General features: G+C 35.6%; 1 protein-coding gene across 23 annotated transcripts in view; it reads left to right on the top strand.

Annotated features, from left to right (window-relative positions):
* The window catches only part of FIP1L1 (factor interacting with PAPOLA and CPSF1), a 75,025-nt gene that overhangs the window by 10,929 nt on the left and 39,774 nt on the right, over positions 1–24,322 (top strand). For 6 of the 23 annotated variants that reach the window (XM_031935351.1, XM_031935353.1, XM_031935345.1 and 3 more), the window contains 6 exons: positions 2,197–2,261; positions 2,907–3,014; positions 3,393–3,523; positions 3,813–3,881; positions 12,424–12,533; positions 21,110–21,217. In XM_031935351.1, coding sequence (XP_031791211.1) covers positions 2,197–2,261; positions 2,907–3,014; positions 3,393–3,523; positions 3,813–3,881; positions 12,424–12,533; positions 21,110–21,217 — 591 coding nt within the window. The remainder of the gene's footprint in view (positions 1–2,196; positions 2,262–2,906; positions 3,015–3,392; positions 3,524–3,812; positions 3,882–12,423; positions 12,534–21,109; positions 21,218–24,322) is intronic. The other 17 variants (XM_031935349.1, XM_031935350.1, XM_023183133.2 and 14 more) reach the window with 3 other exon arrangements.

Here is a 24,322-nt window from a genome sequence, read left to right as displayed (position 1 = left end):
TTTTCATACCACTAAGCTTCTCTATGCAGAATGAATACAAAGGCTTGTGACTTGAAAAAGAAAAATGTTTTAAAAGGCAGAATGGGGAATAGAAAGTAGCTAGGTGGAAAGCAAAGAAGCTCATCTATTGAAGACTTAGGGCTAAGTCTTTTATAAAAATGCCATTTTATTCTATAGCAGTCCTGTAAGAGAACAGTTTAGAGAAAATCCTTGATTTTTCTACATTTGTAGAAAAATCATGTACATCATATGTAGATAGCACTAAGTCACTTTTGCTGAATTTGGATTGTTAAAATGTAAACATCGTGAAGGCAGGAACCAAATTTGTCCAGCTCCTCATACTTTTTCCTTAGCCTAGAATCATACCTGACATGGTTTTGGTGCTCAGTAAGCATTACATGAATTAATCAGTCTATAAAGTGATTATTTCAAGTTGGTGACGATAGTACTGCTTGACAGTAATGTTTGGTCCACTTTGTAATTCTTGCATTTCTAACTGTGGAGCTACGATTATTTGATACAATTACTTAAACATTTTATTACATTTACATTTTTGTTTTTTAAGTGGAAAAGAAAAATGACTGTGCAAATGTAACTCAACCTAAGTCTTATATTTAGTACATTAGAGACAAAAAATGGAAGTAATTATTATTAGACCCAAAGCAGTGAATCTAAAGTCCAGATGGCTGAACTTCTGAGAGAAAAGAACCAAATATGTCACATGAATATAATGTGAGAAATATATCATTGAAAATACCTATGACTTGAGGTCTTACTGGTATCTTTTTTTTTTTTTTTTTTGAGACGGAGTCTCGCTCTGTGGCCCAGGCTGGAATGCAGTGGCGTGTTCTCGGCTCACTGCAAGCTCTGCCTCCCGGGTTCATGCCATTCTCCTGCCTCAGCCTCCTGAGTAGCTGGGACTACAGGTGCCCACCACCACGCCTGGCTAATTTTTTCTATTTTTTAGTAGAGAGGGGGTTTCAACGTATTAGCCAGGATGGTCTCGATCTCCTGACCTCGTGATTTGCCCGTCTCGGCCTCCCAAAGTGCTGGGATTGCAGGTATGAGCCATTGCCTGCCGTCTTACTGATGTCTTTTTGTTCAGTGGGAGTTGGTCCTTCTTTGCCCATTCCTGTTTTCTTTTAATTTCCCTAGTAAACAGAAAAGTCTATTTTAATTAGTATATTTGATAATACTACTCATGTATAAGAATCCATTATATAATAAAAAAAGTAAAGAACTATCTGTAACCCCTCACAGAAAATTTATATGAGGCTCATTTATACAAGTATAAATGCAATGAAATATTCAAATAATTATATACAAGTCTTAGATGTTTTGGCCAAGATTACACTAACAACTGACAAAACATTTGAATGTGGATTGGTCCAACTTCAGAAATTTTTTTCTTTATCACTGTGTATTATATTACATCTAAAAAGGTGCAGCTTAATACTTTTTTCAAATATATGCATTCATGTAACTACAACCAGATCAAGATATGAAACATAATTGGCATCCTAGAAGTTTCTCTCATTTTTCCTCTTGGTCATTAACCACCCACCACCGGTAAATGCTGTTCTGCTTTCATGCTAGACTTATTTTTGAATTTCATGACAATAAATTTCTATTACGGACTCCATGAATGGTTGAAAAAGGATTTATTAACAATATCCAGTGGGGGAAGAACTGAAAGGCCACTGGATTTAACAACAAGTTGGAGGAATTTTACTTATGCTTACGATTGCTGTATGTGTAATAACTGGCAGGCAAGGAAATGAAGAAAAGGGGTATAAACTATGTTTCCCTTCTTAGCCTTATTTCTTGTGAAGTTTGTTACAGTAGAATGTTGAGTTAGTGGCAAAGAGATTTTTGAAATGGAAACGAGTCAGTTTTTTTTTTTTTTTTAATGTTTTTGCCTTTTATTGAGCAAGTGACGTTAGAAACTAGTTTAAAATGTTTTTTAAAATGTGTGTTAGCTGGGCACGGTGGCTCACTCTTGTAATCTCAGCATTTTGGGAAGCCAAGGCGGGAGGATTGCTTGAGCTCAGGAGTTCGAGACCAGCCTGGACGACATGGTATGAGATCTCATCTATCCAAAATTTAAAAAATAAAAATAGAAATTATAAAAAATAGAAATATTACTGCTTTGTTTAAGCTTTTCAGGATAATTTTTGGTTTTTTGTTTGTTTTTAGGAGTTATGGTACAGCACCTGTAAATCTTAACATCAAGACAGGAGGAAGAGTTTATGGAACTACAGGTAAAACTTGTATTTTCTGTTGCATCAGTAGGGAAGTAAGGCACATATCTTAAATAGGTCTTAATCCTTTTTTTTTAGTGGGAGACAAAGTCTGACTTTGTCACCCAGACTGGAGTACAGTGGCGCAATCTTAGCTCACTGCACCCTCCATCTTCCAGGCTCAAACCATCCTCCCACTTCACCTTCTCAAATAGCTGGGACTGTGGGCGTGCACCACCATGCTTGGCCAATTTTTGTGTTTTTATGTAGAGACCAGGTCTCGCCATGTTGTTCAGGCTGGTCTCGAACTTTTGAGCTTAAGTGATCTGCCTGCCTTGGCCTCCCAGACTGTTGGGATTCCAAGAGTGAGCTGCTGCGCCTGGCCAAGGTGATAATATAATAGCTCTTTTTAAAGGTAATTTTTGACCATACATCACAGGGACTGGTAAATTTTTTCTGTGAATAGTCCAGTAGCACATATTTTAGGCTCTGGTTTGTTTGGAATGCTTGCCAGGTTTTTTGCCAGAAATAGTAAAAAAATGTTTGTTTTCTGTTTGTGTATGTGTGCCAGGAATAGTAAAAAGGTGTTTATATTTTCTGTTTGTCTATGGTATGTCCCAGCTTCTTGCAAGTGTAGCTCCTTCATTTTGTAATTTTATAAAACAGGAACAAAAGTCAAAGGAGTAGACCTTGATGCACCTGGAAGCATTAATGGAGTTCCACTCTTAGAGGTAGATTTGGATTCTTTTGAAGATAAACCATGGCGTAAACCTGGTAAGACTGTTGTGGATTATATTAATTTCAATATTTTTAGTGTGAAGTCATCAGAAAATTTTTTGAGCATCAATTTAGAATTTTATGTTTTCATTATAATTTTAATTGTCTTAAGCAAATGATGAGTAATAATGACTTGGATTATTAAATCTTACTGGTGGCCTCGTATTACTTAAAATGTAGACTTATTGTTTATTATAATGACGTTTCTAAAGGAAATAATTTTATCAAAAATTTTATAGTGTTTTTGCCACCGTAAATGATAGAGTGATAACTGATAGAACTCTAAATTTATATTTTTATAGTTTAGTATATTTTTGATGCTGCATAAAAATAGAGCTGAAATATTTGTACACTAAAGATGTCTTTTATCTTTAGGTGCTGATCTTTCTGATTATTTTAATTATGGGTTTAATGAAGATACCTGGAAAGCTTACTGTGAAAAACAAAAGAGGATACGAATGGGACTTGAAGTTATACCAGTAACTTCTACTACAAATAAAATTACGGTAATTAATAAATACTCCGGAATACCCTTGGCTTGTCTACCGTCCCACTTTTACTCCCCAAATAAATCGCTTCCCTATAAAAGTGGTTAAATGATATACGATAGTTTAAAAATTCCATTTTGTTTACCATGTTTGTTTTTCCCTTCCCTCCCTTTTAGAGTTTTGTATTAATGATTATCTGATGTTCTTACTTTCAAATCACAGACTAGCCACAGCTAGTTTGTCTTTATATGGCCTATTAATTAAATATTATGTGGTATCTTAATGGGGAATATGTTATTTAACTTAGGCCGAAGACTGTACTATGGAAGTTACACCAGGTGCAGAGATCCAAGATGGCAGATTCAATCTTTTTAAGGTGAATTTTAGTAAATTATCCTTGGTTGCTCTCATTTTTTGTTCTTGAGTCTGCTCCCATACCACTACTCAAGGGACAAGATTAAAGTGCAAATAGCTACCTTTTTTCCAAACCTTCAGCTTCCTGGTGACTTACAAATTTGCTGATTGTTGTTTTATCTCCACTTTTGCAAGCATGTGAATTTATAGCCTTTTATACTAACAAATGCCAAGTAAAACTGTTCTTTGCTATATGTTGTGATTTCATTTTGAATTGTAATATGTGTTTGTAGGATAGAAAAGTTAGTGGCAACAGATTAAGCTCTCATTGTAGATAATACTCTAATCTTTATCAACAGAATTGGAGACTTTCTTGTTTTCTTTATAAAAATTGGTAAGGAAGGTGGCATACTGTTTATCTCTATGATACTGGTAACACTGATATCATTGGTGTAATGCCCTGATAGCTCAAGATATCTTCAAAAATCTTAGACATTCTCTGAGAGGCTTTAAGAACTCAACAGAATGAGATAAAGCCATTGATTTTAAAAATTGGTACTTGAAAGGAGTAGGTTTATGTGAGAGACTTTGAGGTTGATACTACAACTTGTGTATCAAGTCTGGTTTCTGGCTTCTCCATTGCATGGTATGATCACAGACCTAGTCCGAAGAATAATACTATATTGTCATAGTTCTTTTATGGAAAACTGATTGTGTACTCTTTTTTCTTTACCTTGATAGTTGATTGTTGTATTGAATGACACTGAGATGAAGATTGGGAGTGGCTTTTAGATTGGGTTATATACTCAGGGAACTATAGTGGACTGGAAAGAGACCTCTGCTCCCCTTTTGGGTTTGCAGCCCTATCCACCAGAATACTGCCTTACGCAGTGTGTGTGCTATGTCTGCAGATAAAGCACTCTACTGTACACAGTTCTATATAGATAATTTTATTTTTAATTTACATCCTACTTTGCGTATTTGGTTCTTCTTTTGCAAATATTTTGAAAGTGTGTGGTGATGTCTGTTGTATTTTAAAGGGTCATCAGGTTTTTTTGGGTTATATTGTCTATAATGGCATTGAATATATTAAACTTGACTACAATGGGTGGAAAAGTTGTCTTAATGAGCTAGTTCATTAGCAGCAGTGCATTTTATTTTTTTTTAATAGAAATGAGAACTGCCATCATAAACTGTTAGCTTCTGTATACTTTATTTTTTGTAGTAGACTTTTAAAAAGAGAATAAAAAGAAACTCCTAGGGGTCAGTCTCATTGAAGGTAGCCATTATGAATGTGTATTTATATACATACTGTGTACTGAAAAACTTATTTTGAAGTTTCTTTTGGTTATGTGAGAGGAGGTCAGAGTGTTCCATTCTGATTGGATTCTGAATGAAAGATTTGAATTTGATGGGTACAGTCTTCATGGTTTTCTTGCCTTGATAGTGTGTTTAAATACTAATATGTTTGGTAGAAATACTGATTTGGAAAGAGGGTGTGTATTAAGACTGTGTGTGGCAAACATTTTTTCTTTATGTATATTGTGGTCTGTAAGAAATGTTGGAAATAGGCCATAATGAGCAGGACATGGATTTTAAACTAGCCTGCAAACATTTGTGTGGCCAATAGGAAGCTGTTTGAAAGTTCCTGAGCAGTAGAATGAAGTGCAGATCTGGTTTTTAGAAAAGGAACTGGCAGCAGGATGGGCTGTAGAATGAAAGGGATATGAAACAGATAGGGTTATATTGCCATACTATAGGAATGAAATGAACTAGGGCCTGAACTCACTCACGAGGGTGAATGGGCAAAGGAGTGGATTTAAGAATTAAAATTTATTTTCATATTTACTGCAAATAGAATTTTTTCACCCTTAAGTGTGAGACAGCCCATCAGCCTCTTTAAGATAACTTTATTTACCTTTCATTAAATAATTTTCAAACCCAGTAACAAGTAGAATAGTACACACGAACCCTTAGGTGCTTATACAGCTTCAACACTTAACGGTGTTTTGACATTCTTGAGGTAACAGCCTTTTGTATACTTCAATATGAATAAAGTTTTACCAAAAAGCAAAATAAAGGAAAAAATTTAACAGGTGTAAAAATAAAGCCACTCATTTGCGTGCAAAAACAATTGTGTAATTATTTAATTAGAGTGAGGGGCAAGAGAGAAGTGACTAGTGGGAATAGATAACATGTATGCATGAGAAAACACTGACTACAACGTTTTCTTAAAATATTTTTTATTCATTTGTGCACACATGCATAGCTCTTTCCCCCCTGCCCCCGACTGTGAATCTATGAGCTTTGTCACCAGTTTTCTGAAATTTTACAGTTAGTGTCTTGGTCTGTTTTCATCCATTGTACCAAGCACTCAGTTGCACCTTCTCGATTTGGAAGCACTTATGCTTCACTTGTGGAACACTTTCTCTTTTACCTTTTTCTCTGCTTTCTGTTCTATTCTAGATAAATATTGGATATCTTCGAATGGTCTTCTAATTTTTTTTTAATTTTTTTTCTCTTTTTCGTCTTTTCCATTATCTGGGAGAATTTTTTATTCTTAAAATGTTTCCACTTAGTTTTCATTTCTGCTGTTAATTTCCAAGAAAAGTTTTCTTTATTATTTAGTTGTGGCATCTTATTGTTCATGCCTACAGTAATGCAATATCTTTTTCCCCCCTCTTTCAAAGGATATTAATGATAGGCTGTTTTGTTTCTGTTAGATTTTCTTTTCCTGCATAGTCTGTTTTCAACTTGATTATTTTAGTTAGTACTTTTAGCTTCTGACTTTGACTTTTCTGAGATGTTTGTTGATTGTTGGCCATACACTTATGTAAGGGTGGACTGCTAAAATTGATTGGAAGCTCTGTGCATCTGAATAGAACTTGCTTGACTTCAGGCTTCACTGGAGGGCTGTTTTTTCACATTCCCTGCTGTATTTTTAGGTGTTTTTCTTTTTGTGGTAATCGGATTTGTTTCAGATAAAATATTCCAGTATTCTATCTAGAGGGTATATACTTGGCTAATGCAAATGTTCTGGTAACTGGAGCTTTTAATTTCTGAATTTTTGAGGGGGTCCTGACATGATAAGTATTGTCTTTGCTTTCTCATTGCTGACTTAGGATTTAGTTTTCTTTGGTCTGCTCAGTCAGTTACTATTTTTTAATCAAATTTCAAAGTTCTAAATTTTGTTGCCTTCTTAATTTTTTTCCTGTGGGTTGAAACAAAATTGTGATAATTCATTTATGGTTGTCTATTTTTCCTTTTTTTGACTTTTAACATGTAGTAATGTTTTCATAAGTTCTTAAAATTTTTTTATAAATACAATTTAAAATGGCTACATAGTTTGTTATTTGGATACACCTTAGTTTACTTGACAAGGGTTTTTTTTTTTTTTTTAAGATATTGTTTGTAAAGTTAAACTTTTATAAATGAAGCTATGATAGGCAGCCAAAGGAAATTTCAAAAATAATTTTAAAACTTAGTACAGTGATAGCATAATTTGGGTGAGTATTTAGCTTCTCAAGGTTGTAGACTTAAGTTTTGTTTGGATTTGTCAGATCTGACGTAAATTTGTTTTCAGAAAATTAGTTACAATGTCTTATGTTCATTGCTTAAGATATTAGGTCATATGAAATAATCTATGTTCTGGTTAGACAAATTTTGAGTCTGTAATCTTGAGTGTAACATCTGAAGACAAACAAATGGAAAATCAAGTTGACTAGAAAGGGTGCTAGAATAGTGAGGATTTTCAGAGTTGTTTAATAGGATGAGGATATTATAAAGAAATTAAGGAAAAAAGAAAAGCTGGGAAACACAGGCAACTTTTGTGTGTTTAAAAATCTGTGCCATTTTCCTAATATCTTCTCTGACCTCACCTCTCTCTTTCTGTTTTAATATCTCTTCCACATCTCTTCTCCAGTCCTTCCTGGTTCCTCCTTCCCAGTTTTTAACTGAGCATTGACTGTGCCAGGAAGTATCTTAGGCTTTGTGGGGAAGGGGAGGTCACCATAATAGACGTGGAGCCTATAGTCTGGACATTTATTGTGCTTAATGGGAAAATTTAGGTATTAATTAAATAATCATGCTAAAGATGATATAAACTACATGTTCTATGGAGTTTGAAGAAGTGACATTTAAGTTGATTGCCAAAGTCAGTCAAGTAACAAATATTTATTGAGTATTTATTGCGTGCCAGGTACTGTTTTAGGATGAGACATAATAATAAGGTGATGGAATGTTGTGTGTGTGTGTGTGTATGTGTATATCTGTATTAATTTTTTTGATTTCTTATTTATATATCTCAGCATCACAGGGATGAAAAGCACCTCAACAAATCCTATTAGAATAATGAACACTCGCCGGGCGCGGTGGCTCAAGCCTGTAATCCCAGCACTTTGGCTTTGGGAGGCTGAGACGGGTGGATCACGAGGTCAGGAAATCGAGACCATCCTGGCTAACACGGTGAAACCTCGTCTCTACTAAAAATACAAAAACTAGCCGGGCGACGTGGCGGGCGCCTGTAGTCCCAGCTACTCGGGAGGCTGAGGCAGGAGAATGGCGTAAATCCAGAAGGTGGAGCTTGCAGTGAGCTGAGATCCGGCCACTGCACTCCAGCCCAGGCGACAGAGCGAGACTCTGCCTCAAAAAAAAAAAAGAATAATGAACATCATCTTGTGGATATAGATATCACCCTGAGTAGGACTTCATTGGCATAACTAGGTTTTATGATTTTTTTTTGTCTGGAGACAGAATTTTGCTCTTGTTGCCTATGCTGGAGTGCAATGGTGCGATCTTGGCTCACTGCAACCTCCACCTCCTGGGTTCAAGTGATTCTTCTGCCTCAGCCTCCCGAGTAGCTGGGATTACAGGTGTATACCACCACATCTGGATGTTTTTGTATTTTTAGTAGAGACAGGGTTTCACCGTGTTGGCCAGGCTGGTCTCAAACTCCTGACCTCAGGTGATCCACCTGCCTTGGCCTCCTGAAGTGCTGGGATTACAGGTGTGAGCCACTGCACCCCGCCGTAACTGTATTTTAGATGTTAACTTTAAGTAGGCCTTTTAAAGGAATTACCTATACAAAATAATCATTGATATAACAGAACTTCAAAGGAAATAAAACATCGGCTTCTTATAATTAGAATGACATGGTGAGAAGAAGATTCAAAAACAAATATTTCTATGTTGAGACAAAACTACAATTTGAATCTTTTTTTTCCCAAGACAGAGCTCTTGCTGTCACCCAAGCTAGATAAAGTGCAGTGGCGTGATCTTGACTCACTGCAACCTCCGCCTCACGGGTTCAAGCAATTCTCCTGCCTCAGCCTTCCGAGTAACTGGATTACAGGTGCCTGCCACCACTCACAGCTAATTTTTTTAGTTTTAGTAGAGACGGGGTTTCAGCATGTTGGCCAGGCTGGTCTCAAACTCCTGACCTCGTGATCCGCCCACCTCGGCCTCCCAGAGTGCTGGGATTACAGGCGTGAGCCACCATGCTCGGCCTACAATTAGAATTGTATGCTTTCTTTTACAACCTCAAATGGATATTGCTCATAAAACTGAAAAATCATGCTTTCATAAACATTAAAGCCATCATAAAATCAGTGGCAATTAATAGCTTCTTTCTTAGTCTCTCTGTATAAATAACCAGTGAACCATTTATTTTCTCCCTGTTGTGCAAAGCCAAATGGTCAATGCAGTTGATTTCAGATTGAGCATTTTTTTAACTAAATTATTGAAGCATACACAGACTTAATACTTTCGGAGAATTATAGGAGTATGAAAGGAAAATTTTGAAATCTGCAGTTTTTACCACCAGAGAGTTCTAAGACATTAAAAGGTATTTTTCTTTTTAACCAATGAAAGAATATTTATGTGCCGAAAAAGATGAGATATTTTTGTTATGGAAGCAAGTGATTGTGCCTCAGACTGGAATCCTTTTGAATTCATGTTTTTTTTCCCTGTGAAGAGAAACCAGGAAGAAGAAAATCCTGTGACACTAATACATCATCCCAGGTGCTGTCAAAGGATTCCTTTTTGTATGGGAACTTATAAGCAATCACACTGTTACCGTAATGAGATTCTTTTGGGTGGTTGAGTAATTTCCCTTCATTCCTCTTCTTCTGGTAGACTCAGTAAAGTTAGCTAGAGAGATCAGTGATCACTAGAGAGTGAGCTGTGTGGTAGCGCTTGGATCCAAGTGGTCCAAACACAGTTTTTATTCTTATCCCCTCTCAGGGGAAGGATACTTATGAATGGAGTGGCATGCATCTTCACTGAAGGCAGTGTGTCTGTGCTGTTTTCTTCTCATGCCCAAATTAGGTAGTCTCCATCTGTTGATAAAAAGGCTCATAATCAAAATAAAAAATGCAAAAAGGAATTGTTGAAATCTCATTTCTCTGTCACACAAAAGTGAAGTGATAGCTTTCAGTGTAAACCAAACAATCTGTAAATAGTCTGGAATATCTGTGTGACTCTCTTTACAAATGACAAACCTCACAGTACTGCCAACTGTGTTTTCCAAGAAGTTTACTGATGGCAGATTGGAATTTGGCATATATATTGTAAAGGTAAAGTTGACATATTGGGTGTTGATATGTATTAGATAATTTCTATGGTTTTTTTCCTTGAGCAGCTCAGTAGATGATGGTGCTATTTATTTATATGGGGAAGATTTGTAGAGGATCAGATTAGGGGAAATTAGTAGTTTTGTTTTGGCCATGGTAACTTTGAGATGTCTGTTAGACGTGAAAGAAGTTACATAGAAATTACTGGTGGTCAGGGGAGCAGTTGGGGACAATAGTGTCAACTCTGAATATTCCTTGACATCCCCAGGCAGAACAATGCATTTCTTTTTGTGTTATTATAACATCTTTTTATCTCTTAGTTTTTTTCATGATATTTATTATATTGCTCTGATTGTTGGTGTGTTTGTTTTTTCCTAAGGTCCACGATCCTGTTGTGTTTCTCTCTGTCAGCTTCTGGTACATAATAGATATTCAATAAATGATGAATGAATAATGTTTACATTCTGTCACCAGATCCTGTCAGTTTTACCTGTCAGGTATCTGTCAAGTCCATTTCTTTCTGTTCCCATTGCGTTAGTGCTGATTCTCATCATCTCATTAGAATCAGGGCATTTAAAAAAAATTTTTTTAAGTGGTAGAACTCATTTTCAAATAAACTAAATGTAAAATCCTCATTGTGTGAGGCTATCAATTAGGGATTGGTTTGGACACTATTAATAAGAGATCTATCTGACTATAATGGCCTAAGTGTAAAAGAGTTTCTTTTTCTCACACAATGATTAGTTGGGAGGTAGATGATTTTGGAATTGAATTGGTAGTTCAGATATATCAGTCAAAATGTCTTGAGATTCTCTTGGCTTTCACCTCATGGGAAAGGAGAGCGATGCTGAATTTAAGTGGAGCAGGGAATTTAAATAGAATTTAAATAGAACATAAAATATGCTGTGATATTATTTAAGTGTAAGGAAACTTGAATTTAGTTTGTTTAAATTGAATAGTTTGATGATAATTTTAAGATAAAAAGATGAGTATAAAAGCAGAAGAGCATAAAGAAGTCATTTCAGCAGTCTAGAGGAATGTGACTGGGCCACAATCAAAGTCTCTAATAAGAGCAGAAAGGATAGGCAAATCTTGGAGAAATTACGGAGTAAGTAGATAACTGGTTTTGAAATTAATATTAAGAGAGAGAAGGCTGGGCGTGATGGCTCACACCTGTAATCCCAGCACTTTGGGAGGCAGAGGTGGGCAGATCACTTGAGGACAGGAATTTGAGACCAGCCTGGCCAACATGGTGAAATCCTGTCTCTGCTAAAAATACAAAACTTAGCCAGGCATCATGGTGCACACCTGTAATCCCAGCTACTTGGGAGGCTGAGGCAAGAGAATCACTTTAACCTCGGAGGTGGAGGCTTCAGTGAGCCGTGATTGCACCACTGTACTCCAGCCTGGGCGACAGACTGAGGAGAGGTATTAAGACAGGTGATTGACTTCAAGCTTTTAAGCCTACTGAACTGGCAGGATGGTGGTACTTTTAATGGTGATGGGAGAAATTGTATGGATGTACAGTAGCAGATTATTCACATTTGTGTTACAGGAAATCACAGTCTGAATAGAAAATGGTCAGAATGGGTAAAATGGTCACGTGTTGTTTTCTTAGAATAAGGGTGGTGAACACAGAATGGGAAAATTCTTCAAGGCCTTTCTTGAATTCGAAACATGAAGTCATAACCAAGTATCTGGGACCTATTTGTGGTGATCTGCGAGAATTTATGAAAGTGCCAAAGAATTACAATTTGTTCTGCTTCTAAGTATTATTAATGTGAACTTTTTGATAGTTGGAACATTTTGATCCCATGCTCTGTTTGGTGCCTTTTACCTAATACTATTCTAAAATAGGCTATTTTTAATAAATATTCAGCAAAGAAACATTCTTAGTGTTTAACTTCAAATTAAATGTTGTAAACTTATTTTAACATCTAAAGTCCATTATGTTTGAGTTTTCTATTAAACAAGCTAATAACCTTTTTTTTTAAGGTACAGCAGGGAAGAACTGGAAATTCAGAGAAAGAAACAGCCCTTCCATCTACAAAAGCTGAGTTTACTTCTCCTCCTTCTTTATTCAAGACTGGGCTCCCACCAAGCAGGTTAGTTATGTAGTTGTAACTCAATTATTGTACGACATTGGTATCTTTACATTGTGTTTGTGTTATATGAAGTATAAAAGCTCTGAATGTTCTACCAAAAAACTGGAACATTCTACTTTGTTTTAGTACAAAATGAATTCTTCACAAGAAACTTCTTGATGTTTTTCCATCTAAAAAGCCTAGGTAAGCAAGAAGTGAAGTGTGGTATATAGTTATGTATATGTATAAAGAAACAATCTTACATTCAAGAGAGGTGGTAACAATAGTATTCGCTGTTTTCTGTGCTCACTATTCTTACATAAAGAATTATTGGACTTCTAAGTCTAGATCTATTGGCCTGAAGGTCTTTTGCTAATTTTAGTGAAAGAGGCTATTGAAATTTCAGCTTGAAAAATCTTTAAAATTGGAACCATTTTTTTTGTGATTTGGTTTGATATGATAATACCTCATATGTTCCAAAAGGTATCAGATATATAAGAGGCAAACATGCTAAAAAATGTCTTTTTTACTTAAATGTGACAAATGGTTACCCTATTATGCCATTACCAGGAAACTGGTAAAGGATAGTAGGCTAAGACTGGCGAAGTTTGAGGTTAGTAGTTTAATCTTGCACTAGATAAGATGACTAAAGTCTGGGCCTGCAACAAATTAATAACCCAAGTATTACTAGTTCTCGGCCAGATCACTTACCTTTTGTGTTACTTGTTTAAATTTATGTTATATAGTTTTCTGTTTTTGTTATTCTGCAGTTTTGTATTGTTATGAGAGATATTTTAGAATAATCTAATGCAGGAAGAGACCTTACAGTGGCATCTAGTCTAGCTCTAAGATAAAGATTCTTGACGCTTTCAGCCAAAATTAAATGTTATAAAGTAATCTAGGATTTTTGTGAATTGTCATAGACCTAATGAAATGTGATTATTTAAACTAAATATAGTCTCAAAATGTTTGGTTAAAGAATTTATGATAGCTAAGCTTTTAATATGTAGTAATATTTAATATTTTAATATGTAGTATTCTTTTGGCTTGTACATTTTTTAAGAGGTTAATTTTCATTCATTGAGTTTATGGTGTTCTGCAATATAGAGTGTTGGTAACAGTTTGGACTCTGGAGTGTCAGATTTCTGGAGTTCAGATGCTGGCTCTGCAGCTTACTAGCTGTGCTATCATTGGGCAAATTCCCTAATCTTCTTATGCTTTGATTTCTTAATCTGTAAAATGTAGTAATAGTACTTCCCTCACAGTGTAGTTATATACATTCAGCGGATTCATTTATGTAAAGTGTTTTAGAACAGTGCCTGGTACCTAGAAAATACTCTAGATGTTTGCTATTAAACTATTTAAAAATCAGTAACTTTTCTGTATTTTGCCTTTTTTTTGTTGTTGTTGATTAGCTTTTCAAAATTTGGGCCAGATTACATAGAGCTGTGTGCCATTATAAAGACTTTGGCTTTTCCTATAAATTAAGTAAACGAGGAGTCACTGGCAGATTTTGAGCAGAGCAATGAAATCTTACTTAGATTTTTAAAGTGTCGATTTAGTCGCTTTACTAAAAACAGACTGTAGAGTTACTTAGGATGGGTGAAAACAGGGAGGCCAGTTAGGAGGTTGCAGCAATTATCTAGGCAAGAGATAATGGTAACTTAGACCAAGATGATGGTGTGGAGATGCTGAGAAGTCGGATACCAGATATATTTCAGAAGGTAAGCCAATAGCCTATCTCGATGGATTGGATGTAGATTGTAGAGGAAAAAGCAGTTAAGGGTGAATCCAAGGTTTTCGTTCTGATCAACTGAACCAGAATGATGGTTTTGTCATTTACAGAGATGGAAAAGACCATAAGGAGGAGTGGTTATTGGAGGAAGAAGACCAAGAGTTCAGTGTAGAACATAATAAAAATTAGATGCCTGTTGGACATGCAAGTGGGAAATTTGAGTAGGAAGTTGGCTGTATGGATCTGGAGTAGAAGGGAAGAGTATGGGTTGGAGATAATGAATTTAGGATAATCAGTGTTTACATATTATTTAAATGAAACTACAAAATGGAATAAAGAGGTAAGTATTGATGGAGAAGTGGTAAGAGACAGCCTTGGGGCACTCCCTTGTATATCAGGAAAATAAGGATTAACTAGTAAGAGGAGACCAATAAGGAGGAATGATGAATGAAGTAGGAAAAAAACCCACTGTATATCTTGAAAACAATGTGTTTCAAGAAGGAGAAAAGTCAGCTGTCAAATATTAAATCCAATTGATTGGTAAAGAAAATGAAGACTAAGAATGACCATTGGATTTTATTCATGGTCTTTGGTGATCCTGACCAGGATCATTTTCATTTGTATAAAATGAAGTTAAAAGACTTTGTAATGGATTCAAGAAAGAGTGGGAGGAAAAGAATTAGAAAGAAAATATGGGCACTTTTTGGAAGACTATTTTCTTTCTGTGGGGGCCAGAGAAATGGGACAGTATCTGGAGGGAAATGAGGGATCAGGAGAAGTTTTTTTTTCAAAACAAAAAAAATCCAGCATATTGGCTGGGCACTGTGGCTCATGCCTATAATCTGAGCACTTTTGGGAGGCCGAGATGGGCAGATCTGTTGAGGTCAGGAGTTTGATACCAGCCCGGCCAACGTGGCGAAACACCATCTCTACTAAAAATATAAAAATACAAAAATTGCAACGCACACCTGTAGTTCAAGCTACTCGGGAGGCTGAGGCAGGAGAATCACTTGAACCGAGGAGGTAGAGGTTGCAGTGAGCCAAGATCGCGCCACTGCACTCCAGTCTTGGCGAGAGTGAGACACTGTGAGACACTGTCTAAAAAATAATAATACTTACAGCATTTTGTATATTTACGGGAATGAGTTACTGCAGGAGAAATTGATGATGTAAGACAGGGAAGTTGTAGAGCAATGTTGTTTAATAAAACCAAAGGAATGAGATGTAATATGCAAGTGGAGGAGTTGCCCTTAAGTAGAAGCATGGACCGTTCATTCATAAGAACAGGAGGGAAGGCAGGATACAGGGCACCAGTGCAGATGGGTAGGTGGATAATGGAATGGGAATAATTGAAAGTTCTCTTCTATTTGCTTTCATTTTTCGCAGCAAAATAATATGCAGACTTATCTGGTGAGAGCGAGGCTGTTGGAAATAGGAGACCACTGGAAGGTAGCATTGAGTGAGAAGAAAAGAGGTCTGAAATAGGTTTTTGGAGCTCTGTGAATAAACTAGGTGAAAGGAGTAGCTGGGCAGCTGGAGTGAAGTATGGGGTCAAGAGAAGCCTTTTTTTCAAGATGAGAGAATTACAGTATTTTTATATGCTGATGGGAATGAGTTAGAGTAAAAAAATGATGACACAGGGAGAGAAACTGTACAGTACTACTTCCTTATCTGGGTTTCGCTTTCCTTGGTTTCAATTACCTGTAGTATGTTACAATAAGCTATTTTGAGATAGGCCACATTCATATAACTTTTATTATAGTAGATTGTTTTTAGATTGGTGCAAAAGTAATTGCGGTTTTGGACCGTGAAATTTAAATCATAACTAGGCTCAAACACATCTTTATTAATCAAAATAGAAACTATTACAATCATATTTTTTGCCAATGAGAAATAAGTTTCTTTATTCCTGTAGTGTAAAAATCCGTGCTTTGGGATTTGACAAACTCTTGGAAAGCATTTTCTGTATCCTGCTGATTGTGGAAGCGTTTTCCCTGCAAAAAGATGCTGTTAAGTTGCTTGAAGAAGTGGTAGTTGGTTGGCAGGAGGTCAGATGAATATGGTGCATGAGGCAAAACTTTGTTGTCCAGTTCATTCAACTTTTGAAGCATTGGTTGGGCGACATGTGGTCGGGCATTGTTGTGGAGAATTGGGCTCTTTCTATTGACTAATGCCAGCTGCAGGCATTGCAGTTTTTGGTGCATCTCATCGATTTGCTGAGCATACTTCTTAGATGAAGTGGTTGTGCCGGTATTCAGAAAGCTGTAGTGGATTAGACTGTCAGCAGACCACCAAACAGTGACCATGATTCTTTTCTGGTGCAAGTTTGGCTTTGGGAAGTGCCCTGGAGCTGCTTCTCTGTCCAGCCACTGAACTGGTCATCTCCAGTCATTGTATGAAATCCGCTTTTCATCGCACATCACAATCCGATAGAGAAATGGTTCATCGTTGTTGCGTAGAGTAAGACAACACTTCATGAGGATGATTTTTTTGATTTTCGGTCAGCTTATGAGGCACCCACTTACTGAGCTTTTGCAGCTTTCTGATTTGCTTAAAATGCCAAAGGACCACAGAATGGTTGTTGAGTTCTTCGACAGCTTCTTATGTAGTTGTAAGAGGATCAGCTTCGATGATTGTTCTCAGTTGGTCGTTGTCAACTTCCGATGGCCAGCCAAGGTTCTCGTCTCCTTTGTAAAACTTGTGGAACTACCACTGCACTGTATGTTCATTAGCAATTCCTGGGCCAGGTGTGTTGTTGATGTTGCAAGTTGTCTCCGCTGCTTTATGACCCATTTTGAACTTGAATAAGAAAGTTACTCGAATTTGCTTTTTGTCTAACATCATTTCCATAGTCTAAACATAAAATAAACAGCAAGTAATAAGTCATTAGCAGAAAAATAAATAAATAAATAAAGCGAGAAATGCCCATTAAAGTGATGTGTAACATAACCACTTATTTAAGAATGTATTCCAGTATCAAACTGCAGATCCCAACAGTTCAAAAACCGCAATTACTTTTTCACTCACCTAATATAATTGTTCTCTTTTATTATTGTTGTTAATTTCTTACTGTTTAATTATAAATTAAATTTTATAGGCATGTATTTATAGAAAAAACATTGTACATGTTGGGTTCAGTACCATCTTCAGTTTCAGGTATCCACTGGAGGTCTTAGGATATATCCTCCACTGAGGGTCTTAGAATATATCCCCCAAGAATAAGGGGGGGACTGCTGTATATTTTCAACTTTTCTCGAGATTAATGGCCATGGGTTTAAAATGAGACAAGTCAGCTGCTTTTTGGGTGTTTCTGTTACTCCTTTCAGGTATATGAGTGTTTATACAGATTAGCTAGAGTTGGATTTAACAGAAGTTGATGTATCAGGCAATTATAAAAAAGGAATAAAGGAGACAGGTACATGAGCGTTTACTTGAGAGAGTTATTGTAATGATGGGCCATTGGCTAAGAAGAGATGGAGGGCAAATATGGGTAAGGGACAGCTGAAAGGAGGTAAAGAAAGGATGGAAAAATTAGCAGGGTTTTCACTAGTAAATCAAAAATGAATAATTACCACTGCTACCTATAGAAGTTACCTACGTTGTCCACACTGTCACTTTTGTACGTAAAGGCCAGCAGCCACAACTCATTAGGGAAGTTTGTTTTCTGGACTCCATTTGATAAAAAGGATACTTTTCAGTCATTGTGAAATATTTCCCATAACAATATTTGTTTTTGTTTTATTCATTATATTTATGGAGATTGGATAGACATCTTTGAAAGTAAAATTGTATTGACTTTAGGGAGAAAACAGTAAATGTTATTCATTAAGACATAATACAGGACGCACAGTAGATGTTTAAGACTGACGAGCTGTACTACTGACCTAAGCAGTGTATTTCCATTGTTGAAAATCTTAGATTGCCTTTTTAGTGTATAGATGAGTATTGATATGCTTGCACAGAACTTTTAAAACTATTTTTTCATGCTTTATCAATAGAAATGCTGGGTTTCCAACTTTTTGTACTACCCAGCAAATTGGCATTGTTAAGTAAAATTTTATATTTAACATGTCGGAATGCTTTGCTTAATCTTTAGAAGTTTTCATCTTAACTTTTTGTGAAATACATACATACAGAAAAGTGGCGTATCAGGAATGCACATCTTGGTTAAATGTTTACAAACTAAACATACTTTTGTAAATCAGGATGTAGACAGATACGTTTTCATTACCCCCAAAAGTCCCCATTATGCCTCCTTCATGTGTTGTTGTCATTTAAAAAAAAGTTTTACTTTGACAAAAATTTAAACTTACAAAGAAATGCAAAAAAAGTACAAATAACTTCCATATACTGTTATCCAGATTTTCCAGTTAATAACATTTTGTCATATTTGCATCATAATTTCTCAAAAACATTGTTCTTACTGAGCCATTTGAGTGTTAATTATAGGCATCGTGCCCCTTTACTCTTAAGTACTTAAGCATGTATTTCCTCAGAACCAGGACATTCTGTTAAATAATCATATGGCACAGTTATCAAAGGCAGAAAATCTAATAGTGAATCAGTACTTTCATCTAACTGCAGGCTATAAATTTTGCAAGTTATCCCAATATGCTTTATGGCAATCTTTCTTCCTGGATTTAGGACTTAATCCAGTTTCTCGCATTAAATGTAACTATTTTATCTTTTTGTTTTTCGTAAATCTGGATCAGCTTCTTAGCTTTTCTTTGTATTTCTTAACACTGAATTTTAGAAGAGTACAATCTAGTTGTTGAGTAGATTGTTCTTGGGTTTGCCTGATATTTTCTCATGATTAGATTCAGGTTTTGCTTTTTGGGCAGGAATACTATGTAAGTGATGATGTACTCTTCTCAGTGTATTGGCTTGGAGATACATGATGTCAGTTTGTCATGTTATTTTATTAGTAATGATAATTCTATTGACTTCGTTGTGGTCTTGTCCTTTGGGTTTCTGCACTGCAAAGTTACTATTTTTTCCTTTGTATTTAATAAGTAATTTGTGGAAAGACTAAACCTGTTCCTCTTCAAACTTTTTAGGGATTTTAGCTCCAGTGATAATTTTTTCTTTAGTCAGTTATTACTGTAATGGCTGCAAAATAGTGATTATGTAACTCTTATTTCTCTTAACATTTATTAGTTGGCATTCTACTTCAAAAATGAGCTTTCCCACTCCACCACTTATCACTTAGACTCATAAATTCTTATTTTATGTGTGAGAAAGTATGTATGTGTGGCTTACAAATATAGCTTATTTGTATACATGGTGTTTAAACCATATGTATGATTTATATATACTGAAATTCATTTTGATGTTCAAATTGTTCCTCTTCAAAGTTGCTCCGTGACCTTTTGGTATGTCTCCATCTTTTTTTTTTAAAGGTTGTTTTTATAGTTTGGCATTACCAGGATGTTCCAGGCTTATCTTGTAGTTTCCCTGTTTCTTCCTTAGAAGCAGCCATGTTCAAAGGCACTCTGATTCCTTTTAGTGGGGAATGGTAATTAAAAAACAAGTTCAGGGTGCTAGCTGTGCCCATTATACTAGGGCATCCTTATTTCCAGGCCTTTTCAGCACTCAGAGTTAGGAAAGAATTAGCATTTTCAAGATACAATTGCCATGTGTGTTTTTTAAAATACATTTTAGTCATGAAATCATCATGTTTCTTTTACTTCCATTTGAACGTCGCAGGATTCTTATTCCTATTTCCCTTTCCCTATTCCATGTTGCATCTCCTTTTTTTTTTTTCCACAAAGAACCTGGCTCCCAGAATCTTGAAATACACATGTAACAGATTCAGAACTTTTACTGTTATAAGAAAACCTATTCAGTAGAGTTTAGGATTTGTTTACAGTTTTTTCTTTGTCTCTTTTTAAGCTAAGGGTATATAGTTCAAATATTGGGTTCAGAAGTTTCCTACAGAGTTGTTTTATTAATAATTTAAAATATATAATTTGGTTCACTGTGTCTGTCTGTATGCAGTTTTAGCATTTGTTTTTCCTTCCACATTCACTGATTTATTTTTTGCATACGTTAAAACATCTGACAGTTCCAAAGGCAAGAGTATCCAAAGATATATAGAAACTTGTCACACCTTTCTCTGTTTCTTTTATTCCTGTCAGAACAGATTTCATTTCGTTTCTGGTTTATTTTTCCTGTGTTTCTTTTTACATAAACAAGCAGATGCATAAACATGTATATATGTTCTGTTGCTTTGAAAGAGCATCTTATTAGTTCTGTAAAGTATTGGCAATAGTGCACATATCTGAACTTTTTATGAAGTATGTCAACAGGGATAAAATTAACTTTTTGGGGAACTTTACTTTGAAAGAGTTATTTTGAAATGGATTTTTTATAAAATAGTATAGGTTTTTATGAAACACATCAGAGTGTTGCCGTTAACTGGTCGCACTAACAATACTTATATTCATTGTTGAAGAATATAGGGAAAGAAATACCAAAATTTTGAATAAGATTTTGTAAAACTGCAAAAATTAATGTTAAGAATTCATAGAGGCACAGAAATGTATTTTTTAAATAATGTATTGTAACCTGATGTAAATCCTTAGTTCTTTTCTCATTTCTGCATTGACATCATACTATGTTGAAGAATATTTCTAAAAATATTCTAGAGTTAATAAAGTGTTGATAGCACATCTATATTTAAATACTTAGTACCATTAGTACCACAGCAAGTAGTTTATATGACTTGAGAATGATACTGTAGGAACATACTAAAAGACTTTAGAAAAAGCATGTCAAGAAAAAAAAAAAAAAAAAAAAACAGAACAAGGGGGGTCAGAGACAACAATATGTAAGAAAAAACATAGAAAATTTATCTCACCAGAAACAGCACCTCTTCTCAGTCTCAGACAAGTACTGCCTCCAGAAAAGCCAATTCAAGCGTTGGGAAGTGGCAGGATCGATATGGGAGGGCCGAATCACCTGATCTAAGGTAAGGCTATTTTTAAACATTGGATACTCCCTGATGTTTAGATCATCAATGTTGTTTTGCCTTAATAGTAAGATAATAAATTTTGACTGTACCATATTTTTACCCTCCAAATTATGCTTTTTCAGGGTACAGTTGTAGGTTTTTTAGTTATCTTATGAATCAAGACCCAGCACTTGTCTTGCCACCCATCTTTGTGGCCGTTTATAATATTTAATGAATTACATTGAACCATGCTAATGGATGCTCAGTAATTTTTTTTTCCTCCTCCTTGCTGCAGGTTAATCCTTTCTCATACCACATCCCATTTTAAAAAAATTCCCAGGTGTTTTTCACTACTTATCGAATAAAACCTAACATTCTGAGCCAGTATTTACATTCGGACCCGTAAAATTTGACTTTACTGAATCTTTCCAATCTTATATCCTACTATAGTGCAAAAACCTGTGATATCATTAAGTGCACATAGTAGCTGCCTTGGAATATGCTATTTCCTTTATTGTTGTTATGCTTTTGTTAATGATCTACCCTCCATTGAATTTTGGTTTGTGTTCTGAATCTTAAATTTACAAAGCATACAACCTTGAATGGATATTATAATTTCTCCGAGCCTGAAAATTGAAATAATAACTTCATCTTTAAGGGATGCAATGAGAAGCAACTATGTTCCAATATGAAAGTACATTACCTACAGTGATCAATCTGAGAGATTGCTTTCATAACCTGACTTCAAAATACAGACCAGAATACTTCCCTAATTTATCATTTGAGGTTTTAAATAATTATGGTATACAAGGGGTAATTTTGTTTTTGTTTTGCTTTTGTTAGAGAATTTTAAGCAATTTACCTGGTTAGCTCAATGCTATATAAATATATTTACAATTGTTTTAATTTAAAAACTTAAAAAATACAAATGTAAATTGTGATCAAATACCTTTGATCATAGCACCTAAAAGAAAAGGGAGGAAACACTATCAAAATTTGATTTTCTTACGTTTCGCTTTCTATACAGTCCTAATTATATATTCCACATGAGTTGTAAGTATTTCGTATTAGGAAAGAAGCTTAGTCATTCTTAAAAGTGGATATACATCTCAAAGTAAGAATATCTACATTGTAAGTCTAGTAACTAATGTAGATAAAAATATATTACCTGCATTCTTAGAATAGTGTCAGTTGGATTTGTTGCTTTAGTAGGTTGAGGAAAGTTTTCATCTTATTATTTTGAAAGTACTCGTTGATTTTTTTTATCTATGTATTATGTAATATTGATTTATCTTTATCTTTGAACACTAAAATTCTACTTGAAAAACCAATAGAAATTTCAAGAGTTATTTTAAATAAAGGTTAGATCTGACAAGTGTAGAATGAAGTATATGAGTCTTTTCACATTCAACATCTCCGTGGAACCTAAAAGTTCATAATCGTACTAATACAATTTCTGTATAACAACTAACTCGATTATTGCGTAGAGAAACACTTGGATTTATATTTAACCTGGCAGTGTGGACGGCCTATTTACTGAACCTAAAAGGGCCAGACAACAAGATCTTATAAACTTATCATGCTATTGATAAAGAAACTTAAACTTACAACTGTTTTATTGCATAAGTATTGGACTTGGATTTTAGGTTTAGTTTTGTTAGTAACTACCTGTGTGAATTAAGGAAGGTTTCCTAACATGCCTATGCCTCCATTACCACAATTGTAACATAGTGGAGTTAGACGGTGTAATTTGGAAAGCCTCTTTAAACCTGAAATTCTTTATTTTTTGACTAGTCCCTGGTTTACAAGGGAAACTAGTCCTTGGTTTACAATGGAAAAAGAGATTTGAGAAATTAGAGAATTTGCCCAAATTCACAGCTAGTTAAGAGGCAAAACCACAACTAGAATACCTGCTTTTCTGGCTTGTAGTACTGATAGTTCGGGCAAGTCCACTTTCATAGACAAAGGCATAGAAATGCTTAAAATAGGCCAGGCATGGTGGCTTACACATGTAATTCCAGCACTTTGGGAGACCGAGGCAGGTGGATCACTTGAGGTCAGGAGTTCAAGACCAGCCTGTCCAACATGGTGAAACTCTGTCTCTACTAAAAATACAAAAATTAGCCAGGCGTGGTGGTGGACACCTGTAATCCCAGATACTCAGGAGGTTGAGGCGGGATAATCACTTGAACCCGGGAGGTGGAGGTTGCGTGAGCCGAGATCACACCCCTGCACACCAGCCTGGATGACAGAGTGAGACCCTGTCTCAAAAAAGAAAAAAAAGGAATACTTAAAACATGTTACTTTCAATGTAATTTTAAACTTTATTTTTGTTTCTTTGGCTTTGTTGTTTTAACATCTGAAATTCCTTTTATATCAGCTATTTGACTTAGAATGTTTTCTTTTAGATTGTTTTACTTTATATATAATACTTTATTTTTGGACATCAGATGGCTAATTTATAGCGAAAATATTGGTTCCCATACCTGAAAGAGATACATCTCAGTGCTTTATCTTTAGCAACTCCATCTATACCTACTTCTCTCTAAAAAAGATGCTTTGGAAACAAAAAAAACTCCTCACTTTGACTTCGTAATTAGTCTCAAGGAATATATGTGGAAGGAAATTTGAGGCTGTATTTTCATGATGTGTTTTGTGCTTTAGAAAATTCCAAAAATAGGCTGGGTGTGGTGGCTTATGCCTGTAATCCCAGCACTTTGGGAGGCCAAGGCAGGTGGATCACCTGAGGTTGGGAGTTGGAGACCAGCCTGACCAACATGGAGAAACCTCGTCTCTACTAAAAATACAAAAATTAACTGGGCATGGTGGCACTTGCCTGTAATCCCAGCTACTCAAGAGGCTGAGGCAGGAGAATCACTTGAACCTGGGAGGCAGAGGTTGCAGTGAGCCGAGATTGCGCCATTGCACTCCAGCCTGGGCAACAAGAGTGAAACTCTGTCTCGAAAAGAAAAGAAAAGAAAATTCCAAAAACAGATAACCTGGATAAAAGCTACTTTTTCTGTTTTGAAACACACACACACACACACACACACACACACGCGCACGCTCTCTGTCTCTCCCCCTCTCCCCCTCCCTCCCCCTCTCCCTCCCCCTCTCCCCCTC

The sequence above is a fragment of the Piliocolobus tephrosceles genome, chromosome 3, assembly GCF_002776525.5.
Source record: "Piliocolobus tephrosceles isolate RC106 chromosome 3, ASM277652v3, whole genome shotgun sequence".
In the NCBI taxonomy this organism is placed as follows: domain Eukaryota; kingdom Metazoa; phylum Chordata; class Mammalia; order Primates; family Cercopithecidae; genus Piliocolobus; species Piliocolobus tephrosceles.
This window is presented reverse-complemented; position numbering and strand designations above follow the sequence as displayed.